Source organism: Natator depressus, chromosome 8, assembly GCF_965152275.1.
Source record: "Natator depressus isolate rNatDep1 chromosome 8, rNatDep2.hap1, whole genome shotgun sequence".
Classification (NCBI taxonomy): domain Eukaryota; kingdom Metazoa; phylum Chordata; order Testudines; family Cheloniidae; genus Natator; species Natator depressus.
This window is the reverse complement of record NC_134241.1, coordinates 54,110,737-54,124,235: the sequence shown is the minus strand read 5'-3', so window position 1 is coordinate 54,124,235 and position 13,499 is coordinate 54,110,737. Positions and strand designations below refer to the sequence as shown.

Here is a 13,499-nt window from a genome sequence, read left to right as displayed (position 1 = left end):
CCTCTGCTCAATACATATATAAGGCGGATGTGGCTGGAATGGGGGTCAGTGATCTACTTCTGTGTGCACATTTGGTACTATGAATGCTTATCTGTGGTGGGTATACACACAGACACACCAAATAAGGGAGGGAATACTTGCCAGGACAGAGGCAAAGGGAGTGTTAGTTATGAATAACTACTCACTCCCTAGAACAGATCAGCCTCACCTTTCCAGTGCTTTAGAAAGTGCTTTTTGTAGATTAGTGGAGGCAGCTGGGAAAGGGAACTTCACAGCAATGCTTCTGCAGTAGTAGAAAATTGTGGTCAGGTGGTCTCCTTTGGAGGAAGCTAAAATAGCCAACTGATTGTAAGGCTGACCTAGGGGAGAAGAGGATGACAATTTCTCATGGAGTGAAGTGAGCTTTTCTTCAACTGTAACCAAAGCTATTTGCTCTAGAAAAGAAGCTCTATTTCAATCTAAATCTTAGCTATAAGGACAGCAAGCTTCCATTTAAAGCCTATATATCCTTTATACAGATCAGATTAATTTGCTGAACCAGTTACCCAGCCGCATCTCAGCACTGCTATAATTCACAAGCTACAGAATTCATGGTTCAAATTTTCACAAGTCTATTAAATGTAAAAACAGATGCAAATGACAAAAAAAACTTTGTCTAAGCAGGAAGGTACAGTCAAGGCCAGGCAAAAGTTTTGCCTCTAATATACCAACCAGAATCTATTAGAAGTTACTGATGTAATACAATTTAAAATACATAGGACAAAAAAGACAGCTCCAAAAATTTAAAAGTCAGTTTTAGATGACTACTGCACTAACTGAGTCCTGGTGGGTGTGGCTCATAAAAGTGGTTTGCATTCTCGCTACAGAGCAACCTGCAGCAAATGGGAATCTGTATTCTGTTCATTGTAGTTGAATTAGTTCTATTCGTACTATATCACTGCACCTGCATAAGGAGAGAGATCAGGAGAAAATAGGGAGTCAGAAGGCTGAACTACAGAACCACCTCAAACTTGTATGAGTGACTTGGAGACCCCCTGTGAATTACTGAATTTTATTTATTAGTAAGTAAATAATTAAAGAAAGCAAAGAATGTTTATTCATTTGACAAGTGCAGTATAGGTTTAATAATACTTCATACAAAATGCATAAATGTACTATAGCATATTCTGTAACATAGCTCAGTCTTAAGACTACGAGACCTCACTATAATACTTTGCTATTAATCCTTTGAGAAATGAAAATAGATTGTGTGTGAACTATGGGTGCATGCAGATTAGTGAAGTGTGAATTATCAATGTTCTACTGTAACTTATTGCTGGTATTTTATTTTTTTTTTAATAATCAAGATCTTAAAACTATTTCTCCATTTTCTATGGAGAAAAAAAGCAAACGCCTTACATACTGATTTGGGACAGTAAACTCAGCAGAATAGAGGCATCTCAGACTCACCATTGGAGGGAACAAGCTGAGCTGCATGTCTATAGTAGGACTCTGCCTGGCTGGTCTGATTCCTGTAGCGAGCTAAAAAAGGAAAGAAAGGCAAGTTTAGACAGCAGTTTGTCTTGCTGCTCAGAGGGCTAAATTCTCCTCAACATTTCCAAGTATTTGGTCCTGCAGATTACAAGTACATACAGTTTACTTGAGGAGACCCATAAATGTCTTGCAAATACTTTAAAACAAACAGTAGGATTACATACTGAGTACCCGAAAGAGTACAAGGAACATCAATTCACTTTTAGTTGCCCTCCCTTTCCCACTCCTCTTTCAGGTCCCAAAGTCACAGATCACCAGCTCTTATTCAATACCCTCAAATACACTGTGTCAGACACATTACACAAAAAGCTGTGAATGCTCCTCATTCCTCTTGACACTCGGAGTATTCAATACCTAGACCTAATTTTAAAGTAGTTGCAGGTTGCCTTTTGCAATAACCCCTTCTACAAAAAGTTTAATCTAGTGTGGATCATATAAGCTAAATATGTAAAGCACCACAATAAAATTATAAATGGAATAAACCTGTTGAACTTAAGTGTACCTGGATGCAAAATAAAACAGGCAGGCTTATGAAAGTTAGACTTCTTACCATGTTCTTTGTAGGAAAGACTGTTTAACATATGCTCTCTCTGACATGAATGCCTGTTAAACATTGCAGCACAAATTCTTGTAATAGCTCTTGCAATTTAACAGGTTTCTACTTTTCACTGTCTATCTCTGCAACAAACAGAGCTCCTCTAGATGAAAACACAAGTCTAAGCAAATCATTAGAAAGCTACTCTTCATAATATCACTGCCTTCGTGCATCACAGTCTTTCAAGGGCTCTAACACTCCAACATTACATTTCAGACCTTTCAACCTGTTCAAACTGTTCAGTCTACAGGCAGCAGTTCAAGGCAAAGTACTTGGTCTAGCACAGGGGTGTCCAACCTGAGCCTGAGAAGGAGCCAGAATTTACCAATGTACTTTGCCAAAGAGCCACAGTAATACGTCAGCAGCCCTCCATCAGCTCCCCCACCCCTCTCCCAGTGCCTCCCACCCACCAGCAGCCCTGCCAATCAGCTGTTTCGTGGCATGCAGGAGGCTCTGGGGGGCAGGGGGGAAAAGAGAGCACTGCAGGCTCAGGGGAGGGGGTGGGAAGGGCCTGTGGCAGAGCCAGGGGTTGAGCAGTGAGCACCCCTCAGCACATTGGAAAGTTGGTGTGTGTAGCTCCAGCCCCGGAGTCGGTACCTATACAAGGAGCCACAGGTTGGCCGCCCCTGATTTAGCTGCAGCACAGGTTGCACGGATTCCTTTCCAAGTTTATGCTATACAGAGCACCTCATCTCTCCTTGCTCCAAACACTCACCAATGTCTCCAAGGTGGACAAGGCAGTGCTGGCAGATGTATGAGCAGGAGCTAGACTGCGGCTTCACAATGGCGCTGGTGTGCGTCTGTTTATTGCTGATAATTCCCAGCTGGGAGGACTTCACACGGCAGGGTAAGTCTACATTAAACACTGTGCACAGCTCCTGTAATAACTAGAAGAAAAGCCCTAGTTTAATAATAAAAATCAGACAGTAATCAACACAGCAATGTAAAAGCAGTGCGAATACTACTACTACTTCTGCATCAACAACAACAACAACAACAACGGAGTTGCGTACCCCACCATGCAGAGCACCTCCATAAAGAAGGCATGTTCCCCACACCTCACTGCCCAGAGGTAGATAAGTAGGGGGCAGAGGGCAGATGCAGATCTGTTACGGTCATTTTTAAATATTTTCTGAGAACAGCAGTTACTAGTTAGGTTTTCCCTTGAAATTCCTGACTCCAAAGACTAGTTTGGGTAAAGAATTCACAGGAGAACAAAATTACTGAATTCTTATAGTACCACTTTCTTAAATGGGCATCCATCATATTCTCAAATTATACAGCAAGGTCCAGTGGATTTACACAATACTTCAAAACTGCCATACAAGTATATTAGGACCTGAGCAAAAAGGTGCGGGAGAGGGTGCGGTGTGCAGGAAGGAGCTCAGGGCAAGGGGTTGGGGCCGAGGAGGGGGGGCAGAGTGTGGGAGGGGGCTCAGGGCAGGGAGGGGTGCAAAGTGTGGGAGGGATGTTGCAGGGGGCTCAGGGCAGGGGGTTGGGGTGCAGGACGGGTGCGGTGTGCGGCGAGGGCTCAAGGCAGGGGGCTGGGGTGCAGGACGGGTGCGGTGTGCGGCGAGGGCTCAAGGCAGGGGGCTGGGGTGCAGGAAGGGTGTGGGGTATGGCAGGGGGCTCAGGGCAGGGGGTTGGGGTTCGGTCTCTAGCCCGGTGCTGCTTACCTGGAGTGGCTCCGGGGTGGCAGCTGTGCGTAGTGGGGCCAGGGCAGGCTCCCTGCCTACCCTGGCCCCATGCCGCTTCTGGAAGCAGCCGGCACCAAATCCCTGTGGCCCCAGGGAGTGGGCGAGGGGGAAGGGGGTAGAGGGCTCCGTGCGCTGCCCTGCGGGTACCTCCCCCAAAGCTCCCATTGGTCTCAGTTCCCCATTCCCAGCCAATGGGAGCTGCGGGGGGTGGTGCCTGCAGGTAAGGGCAGCACATGGAACCCTCTGCCCCCTCCCCATCCCCCAGGGGCCACAGGGACATCGCGCCAGGGGCTTCCAGGAATGGTGCGGGGCCTGTGGCACCACAGGGGTGGCAATCCCACGGGCCGGATCCAAAGCCCTGAAGGGCCAGATCTGGCCCAAGGGCTGTAGTTTGCCCACCTCTGCTTTAGAGGCCTAGTTCAATGGGCTTTAAGACAAGATGCTGCTAATTCTTTGTAGCATGTCAATACACTGTGCTATCCGTAGATATTGATTCCCCTTTAGACTGGTCCAAAGAGTTCAAGAAACAGACTTGAAAAAAAAAATTCTTATGCTTTTTGCTCTCAACATAAAAGTTAAGAGTACACAAAATTTATAGTCTGTGTAGGATCCCATTCCCTTAAAATACTGTTAATGAAATTCATGGAGAAGGAAGTCCAAGATCACTAAGCAAAAAGTTGGATGGGAGGAGAGCACTACCTTTTCTTTATGGGAAAGAAGCTCTTGTGTCCAACTGCCAGAGGCAAAGGGAATATATAGTTAAAACCTGAGCAATTGAGAGGGGAAGGGATTTTTAATCTGATTGAGCAGAGCTGAATGTTAACTACAACAGTTTCAACATCCCTACCCCTTCAGATAAAGGCCAAGAGAGTGCCCACTACAGTTCTCTAGTTGTTCATGACATCCTCTGGCATTTTGTCTGACTTGATAGAACGCCAGGCCAAAAACTATAGGTGAGAGACTCAAGTTCCAAAGCAGAGACAGTTGTTACTGAATCAAATACACTGAACGCTGATGTGAGGGAGTGCTGAGGAATGACAGCTTTGCTTTCCCAGTTAATGCTTTTGTAGTTTCGCCTAGAGGCTTCTTGCAGAAGCTCTTGAACCAAGAGCATTTTGTTACACCATAACGGAAATACCTATGTACAGCCTTATTACTAAGAAGTAGACAGAGATGTAAGGAGTACTTTGCAGCCCTGTAAATTCACTTTCCCCAAAATAATTTTAAAAAGGAGAATAAAGTGTCTTTTAGCTTCATATTAGCTGCAGACAACTGAATCAAAAAAAGACAGGCAGGTGAGATAGTCAACTCTTATTTATGTATTTGGCACAATCTTCCAGAGTCTGAGTAATCACTTGGAAAGTACCCGTCTTGGGCTGCAACATCTTGGCAAGGTTCAAGAGTCTCTTCCAAGAAAAGCACCTAATTCATAATAGGTAAATACTGAATAATAAGCCTTCTCCAAGACAGAAGATTCAAACTTTTAACTTAAAATGCGATATAATGAATAAAGAACGATCCAGAACTAGTCTTGTGATTAAGAAAGAATAATAATCCAGAAATAGAAACTGCATTGCTGGGACAGGTAAGAGCATTTCTTCCATTTGTCCTTTTAACAATAATTCAAACAAAGCCTTTGAAGGCATACAAACTCAAAAATCCTCTTCCGATGTGCCTTTGTATACCAGAATTGCCACTAAGTAACAAAGAAGGACTACTTGTGTTAGCTGGTATCTGTGTTGGAGACGAAAGACACAAACATTGACCCCTGAATGTTCTCCAGCTGGCGATATGAAGGGTCACATAGATCATGGCCAATCAAGGATGAATAAGCAGAATGTTTCCATTCTCAGCTAAATCTACATAGGAAGCCCAAAAGGGAACTGTAACTGGTAAAGCTGATGGGGACAGAGAGCTCATATCCCAAAAGTTCTTGGATGTGATGGTTTCCAACTTAGCAACTTTCTTTACTCAAGAAAGGCACAGATGTGTCACTCCTAAGGATCTTCAAAGTTATAGCTATGAACATCCTTGAAGGTTAAGAGGTGAAATGTGATACCAAAGTTTGCTTCAATTGTCCAGACAATACAGAAAACAGCAGCACAGAAAATACATATGGCATCAAGCATTTATGGTTTATGTGCTGCTTGAAGAGTCAAGTCCCTCAAAGCAGCTTCTCAAGAATGCTTCAATTGCTCTTCCGATATTGAGGATTTTGTCCTTCTCAACTATGAAGAAAGTGGATGAAAAAAAACTAATGGTACTTTTTCAAGCTCTGCCCATAATACTCCACCCCTGCCTACTTGAACCTTTAGTCATTTGATAAATGTGAAGGTCTTACTTCATGCACATTATAGTTACATTTTAAATGTACTTTTCGCTCAAACACAGTAAGAACAGTCTTATTGTATGGACAAAAGCAAGATAAAGAATCCCTTAAAAGCAGAACATCTCCAACTGATGAAGAGGAGAGAAACCTCTGAAGTGATCTTCCAATATACAGTGTGATAGGTATTCATTCTTAAAGATGCCATCTGCACAGCAGTTTCACTCCTGAGCATAAGTAGCTTGAGTGAGGTCTCCAAATTAAAAGCAAATCAATTAGCACTGCAGTGAGCAGAGCAAGACAGACAGCCTATGGCACAACATAAAAGTACCATGAACTTTAGCATACTTCAGGGAAGAAAGACACTTCCAAAAGACAAAAGGTGTAAAAACAAGTAAGGCCTCAATGAGAATCCTCAGACTGTCAGAAGTTGGCTAATTAATATAAGAGATATCCCAAAGAGAGAACTCCAGGAGACAGGAGAGTCTGCTCTGCCTCACCCATCATAACTCTCACATCCTCCAGTACTGTCTGAACAAGAACTCCTTTTCCTAGAATCTGAATTAAAGTTATAATGCTTCATGCGGTTGTGCAGGAAAAACCATGGCAGCTTTGCACATACTCAGAATTTAAGCAGACCTCATGCAGCAAATGAAGCAGCTATATTTTGGATCTTCTGTGTTGTGGTTCCTATAGGCATCAGACAAGGATGTCTTATGAACTTTTTACTGGTAGTGGACTGGTAATATGAGAGACCACAGAACAATCAAGGGTCATACAATGGACTTTCACATAGAAGTCAGAGCACCTTGACTTTGCAGATGACATCAGCTTGCTATCCCATACCCACAGAGACATGTAAGCCAGCACAAATGATCTCCGGGCTTATGCACAATTAGTAGGGTTGACAAACTTCAAGAAAACTAAAATTATGAGAATCAACCCAAAAGAATCATCAACAACACTTTCTAGGACTAACATGTCACATATCTTGGCAGCATTGTAAGTACAACAGGTGGAACAAAGACATTAAAGCCAGAATAGAAAAAGCCAGCCATGCTTTTGTAACTCTAAAGCCAATCTGGAGAAACAGAAATCTTGTCCTCCAAACTAAACTTTGAATATTTAACACCACTGTAAAGTCGGTCTTACTACGTGGTGCTAAAACTTGTAGGTTAGATAGTAAGGTCTTAAGACTCCAAATTTTCATGAAAAACTGCCTTAGACATATCCTCAGTCTCAGATGGCCCAAACAAAAAAGCGAAGAACTCTGGAGAATGATGAAACAGAAGCCAATAGAACAGGACATTATGGAACAAAAATGGAGATGACTATGCCATACATGGAAAGACTCAAAAGATCATGAGAGGCAGGCATTGGACAGGAACACTCAGGGTAAGAGGCGGCAACCTAGACCAAGGATACCATGGAAACACACTACAGAAGCAGAACTGAAAGCTATCAAAATGACAGGGAAAGAAGCTAAGACTGCTTCAGGAGACTGACAAAGATGGAAGACTCTGGTAAAGGCCCTACATTCTGCATGGAATGGAAAGGCATAAAATGAAAATATCTAGGGTTGGGATTATCAGGAGTGTAAGGGAGTTGAGTGCCCTTAATATTAATCATAAACCTTTTACTGTTATCAAATCTCCACCACAGTATCATTTTAATTTCATCTTTTTAAAACGGAATGACCTTCTATGTAAAGTAATCAGTTTTATAATAGTTTTTAAACAGCCCAATGAGTAGAGCCCTACCAAATTCACAGCCATGAAAAACGCATCATGGACCATGAAATCTGGTCTCCCCCCATGAGACCTGGTCTTTTGTATGCTTTCCCTATATTATACAAATTTCACGGGGGAGACCAGCATTTATCAAATTGGGGGTCCTGACCCAAAAGGGAGGGTTTTTTTGGGGGGTCCACAAGGTTATTTTTAAGGGGGAGGTCACGGTATTGCCACCCTTTACTTCAGCGCTGCCTTCAGAGCTGGGTGGCCGGACAGTGGCAGCTGTTGGCTGGGCGCCCAGCTCTAAATGCAGTGCCCCACCAGCTGCAGTGCAAAAGTAAGGGTAGCAATGCCATACCACGCCACTCTTACTTCTGTGCTGCTGCCTTCAGAGCTGGGCAGCCGAAGAGTGGCGGTTGCTGACTGAGGGACCAACTCTGCAGGTAGCAGCACAGAAGTAAGAGTGGCAATATCATACCACACCATCCTTAATTCTGCACTGCTTCTGGCAGCAGCTCTGCCTTCAGAACTGGGCTCCTCGGCAGCAGCCGCCGCCCTCCAGCAGCCCAGTTCTGAAGGCAGCACTGCCGCCAGCAGTAGTGCAGAAGTAAGAGTAGCAGTACTGCAACACCCCCACCCCCACCCCAATAACCTTGTGACCTCACACACACACAACTCCTTTTTGGGTCCAGACCCCTACAGTTACAACACCGTGAAATTTCAGATTTAAATAGCTGAAAATCATGAAGTTTACGATTTTTAAATTCCTATGACCGTGAAATTGACAAAAATGGACCATGAATTTGGTAGGGCCCTACCTATGAGGCCTCAGCTGATCACCACAGAAACATCTCCCCAACTCCGCAACTGGTGTTCCTTCAAAAGTCAAAAGATTGCTGAGCGATAATTATGGGACCAACAACAGTAGTAGCTGTGTTTATTAAGATTACATGCAAAAAAACTATGTTAGAGGAAGATTAAGGTTACAAACTCAAGCACTTTGTGTAGTGAAGGAGACTCCTCTGTACGACCCCTCCCTTATTTGTTACAGAAGGAAGAAGGCATGTAGTGGATTACAGAAAAGGAAAGGATGGTCTCAGGGATAAGGCAGCTAAAAGTTGCTCTGGAGAACTGGATTCAATCCCTTGTGCCAGAGTTCCTACATCAGGGGTGGGCAGCCTTTTTGGCCTGAGGGCCACATCGGGTTTCTGAAATTGTATGGAGGGGCCGGTTAGGGGAGGCTGTGCCTCCTCCAAACAGCCAGGCATGGCCCGGCCCCCGCCCCCTATCTGATCCCCCCGCTTCTCACCCCGACGCCCCCCCACCCAGGACTCCTGCCCCATCCAACCCGCCCTGTTCCCTGACGGTCCCCCGGAGGACCCCTGCCCCATCCATCCCCCCACCCCCCGCTCTTGGTCCCCTGACCGTTCCCGGGCCCCCTGCCCCTAACTTCCCCTGCCACCCCATCCAACCCCCGCCCCACTCCTTCCTGACTACCCCCTGGGACCCCTACCCCAACCACCCCTTCTCCCTGACCGCCCCCAGACCCCCCGCCCCTAACTTCCCCCTGCCACCCCACTCAACCCCCCCTCTCCTTCCTGACTCCCCCTGCCCGGACCCCTGCCCCATCCACCCCCCCTGCTCCCCGTCCCCTGACCGCCCCCCGCCACCCCATCCAAACCCTTCTCTCCTTCCTGACTGCCCCCATTCAACCCCCGTTCCCCGCCCTCTGACCACCCCAACCCCTATCCACGCCCCGAACTCCCCTGCCCTCTATCCAACCCCCCCCCGCTCCCTGCCCCCTTACTGCGCTGCCTGGAGCACCAGTGGCTGACAGCGCGGCTACACCAGGACAGGCAGCTGCGTCGTGCCGCGCAGCACAGAACACTGGGTCAGGCTGGGCTCTGCAGCCCCGCTGCCCAGAGCATTGCGCTGCGCAGCGGCGTGGCTCCAGGGGAGGGGGGACAGCTTCCTGGGCCAGGAGCTCAGGGGCTGTACTTTGCCCACCTCTGTCCTACATGATGCTAGTCAGGTCACTTAAGCCACGCTTTTCGAAAGGTGGTTAACTAATTGTGTGTTTCTCATTTTATGGATGCTTGAACTTGAGACTCTTGGTCTGATTTTCAGAAGTACTGAGCACTCACAGCTGCAATGGAAATCAATGGGAGCTGTGCTTTGAACATATGAAGTCCTCTATAATGCTAAATACTCTAAAAATCGGGTTCTAGGTGTCTCAAATGCTTTCCAGAGAAAAGGTTCTCAGGTGGTTTTTTTTTGACATTGAAAACCAGTATATTTTTCCCTAATCTCAATCAGGAACAGCTGAATGGTTATGGCTGAAATAAAAAATAAATAAATAAAAATGGACGGGGAGGGGGAAGGGCACAATTACCCAGCACTGAAAATTTCAGCCCAAACAGTTAAAGTTTGGCAAACTTAAAAAAAAAACAAAACCCAAAAAACCCCCACACAACTGAATACAGGGGTCTTATAACGAGAAGCATCAGGTAACCTTAGTAAGAAGCTAGTCTACCAGCTTCACCTATAATAAATATTTTACCATTTTTAGACTCAGACTGCTGCAGGAATGAATACCTCATGCTCTTCCTTCTCCATGTACAATATTAAACAATTGGTCAAGTGCATTATGGGAGCTTGTCTGCCTCAAGAGTAAGCAACTGCTGGAGAGAACATACTAAGTTTGACAAAATAAACAGTGCAAGCTAAGCAGAGGAGCTCCATACATTCACTATCAGGGCAAAAGTGTAAAAACTCTTGCTCCAAGGTTGTATATTTGTACGGAAACCAGTGTTTCAGAACTCACCTGTGTGTAGAAACCACTAGCTGCCTCTAGGAACAGAGAAAGGTTCGCCTGAACTTCACTCCGATTCGGGTTTGCTCGGTTTTTTGCCTGCCCCTGAAGTGTTGTGATCTGATTCTTAAAAGCATGATTCCAGCTGAGAATAAAACACAATTCTATTGGCTACAGCAGTGACTCACTGGGCAGACACTGAGCTCCCTGAGAATGGGAAAAAACTGTCTGTTACAATTATAAGGCACCTGGCGCTAACTCCATCAAAGCTCTCCACTTATTCTAGTGTCTTAACTGCTCCCTTTTAAAATGGAACAGAACATGCAGTGGAAATCTAAAGTCAAACAGGGAAGAACGGCAAATTCCCCCCAAATCTCCAAAAGCCAAATAGATTGTTTGCAGCATTAACAATTATTTATTTGCTGCCAGCACTAACCAGCATGTCAAGCACTATTAGTCATAAAGCTTTGACCATCAGTCTCACGGACAGGGTTAGAGAAACTGTTCAGGAACTGATGTCAGGCCAAAATGTCTGAACATCCAGCAGCTTTAACATCACGCTCTTCCAGACTCTTTGCCAGGGACTGGAAGAAATGCAGACTATTAACCAAGGCTGGTACAAAAAGATGCTCCTGTTCCTCAAATAAGATCCAGGGGTAGAAGCTGGGGGACAATCCAGTAAGAACCTCACCTGGCTATGAGGAATGCCCCACTAGAGCACTAGCCCTATATGATCTCTCCCCAATCTCTGGCATGGAGTCTTTGTCCCTAAATTAGTATGAATGAACATTTGGAGCTCCTCCATCACCAGTTTCCCAAATGCTCAGAATGGCAGTGTTAGGGAAGATTTCCTGCTCTTTTGATCCGCCTTTCCTTGATGGGAATAGAAAGGCAAATGACTCTTTCCCCCTCTTTTCAACCTCACACAACTGAGGGGGGCTCAATACCACTAGTCCTCACCCCATAAGAGGATCTTCGTCAGTGATGATTGCATCACCCTCTTCTCATGCTGATCATGAGGATGCTTCCAGCTTGTTTTACTAACACATAGTACTCTACTTCTGTGCTTCAGCTGTAAGGCAGGGTGGCACTTGCCCATTTGTAAGTTAGAGTTGACATGAGTGGGTAAGCAAGTGTGGTTTTGAGTCTTTTGTTTTTGAGTCTTGTTCTGAGCTGCGTCTCACTCACATGGCTCTCAAGTGGAGCTAGATCCCATCCCCTGACCTCAGTAGGAGCTACACTATATTTACTAAGGCTGAGTACCCAAAGCTTCTTCCATGTCAAAGATTATGTGGCAGAGCAGCTCCTCTTAGACATAGAGAAAAACAGATTATTCACCTGTTCGACTAAAAAGGCAGGTCCATGGATTAGCATTCTCAAACAAGTTTTTGGGAATGCTTAAGGGATTTCACTAGGAATTACATATTGGAAAGTCTCTATGCAACAAGTGACACACCTCTCTCCAACATTAATCAGTTCCATAAATCATGCATCTCACTCACCGTGTGTATGCTACACATGCCTAAACAATGAACTATTATGTACAAGTCCTTTTTTGAGAGTACAAATCCATTAGAGATTTTCTGATGCACAGCAAGGTTTTCCCCAAAGTCCTTAAGAGCAGGAATTGTAAACATCCTTTCATTCCCCATTCCCATACATTCCTCCTAGTTCTTTAAATTCAGTGTAAGATTATTCAAAATGCATTTATTCAAGCTTCCACTTACAGAAAAATTGAGCCCATTTTATAGGTTGTACCCACCCTTCCATAAGTCTTGGAAGGATCCTGCTCTAGTTCACAACACATGTGAATACTTGCAATTAGAATACTTACAGGTCCTGTTCCACTTTCTTGTCTAAAGCATACTCCAGATCAGTTACTAGCATTTTCTGGTATAAGTCCTGCAGAGCCTGTCTGGATGTCCAGACTTCAGCTGGACCCAGCTTCGAATCTGAGCATCAAAAAACAAAAGACAGATTTACCATGTCCCAGTACACAGAACAGCATTGTTTCAACTGATTTTTCCCATTCCTTCCCCAGGAAAGAAAACACCATGTCGTGCCACATCCAATGTCATGCCACACCTCCCTTCAATTACAGCTTCATCAAAAAACAAAAACTAGGAAAACCAATGAATACCAGGAAGAGATTTGCAGGCTTTGCAACAAAGGGCCAAAATGACAAGCTGCTAGAAACCAGAGGATTGCACAAGAATTTCATATGCAAGCTATTTTACCAAAAAGCACATCAACGTAATATTTATTGCAGTTCTGAAAAAAGACTAAGTTACCACTTATATAAATTCACCAGCAATAAAAACATGCTATCTTGTAAAAGCCAGAAGATAGATGCTGCAAAGCTGCATTTTAGGACTTCACAGGCTGCATTTGGGGCATCCATAAGTTAGTGTTTGACACAGCAGTTCCAGCATCTTTGGTGCTAGAAACTAGAGACAGATCTTTTCTATTACTGAGAATATCTGCTGTTCATTTTTAAATAAGTATCAGATCAGTCATTACCCAAGACATATGAGCTAGGTCCAGTCCTTCTCTCTCCTCCCAGGTGGAAAATAGGACTCATCCTACATCACCAGCTGGGACAGAAAAGGACTTGTCTCTCCATAAGTGTTTTAAGGCACTGCATGTGAGTTTTAACTATTTAAGTTTCAAATTTTCATTTTCTATCTACAGCAGGGAGTATAGTCACTTGTAAAGCATTCTCCATTTAGCCACATGGGAAGAACAGACCTTTAACAGGACACCACCTACACACTCCAGAGATCTTGGAAATCCCAGCTATTCA

General features: G+C 44.6%; 1 protein-coding gene across 4 annotated transcripts in view; it reads right to left on the bottom strand.

Moving 5' to 3' along the window:
* Positions 1-13,499, bottom strand: part of SMG7 (SMG7 nonsense mediated mRNA decay factor) — a 97,667-nt gene that overhangs the window by 42,351 nt on the left and 41,817 nt on the right. For all 4 annotated transcript variants that reach the window (XM_074961106.1, XM_074961109.1, XM_074961107.1 and 1 more), the window contains 5 exons: positions 12,531-12,648; positions 10,709-10,841; positions 2,844-3,015; positions 1,450-1,521; positions 209-359 (listed from right to left, as the gene is read on the bottom strand). In XM_074961106.1, coding sequence (XP_074817207.1) covers positions 209-359; positions 1,450-1,521; positions 2,844-3,015; positions 10,709-10,841; positions 12,531-12,648 — 646 coding nt within the window. The remainder of the gene's footprint in view (positions 1-208; positions 360-1,449; positions 1,522-2,843; positions 3,016-10,708; positions 10,842-12,530; positions 12,649-13,499) is intronic.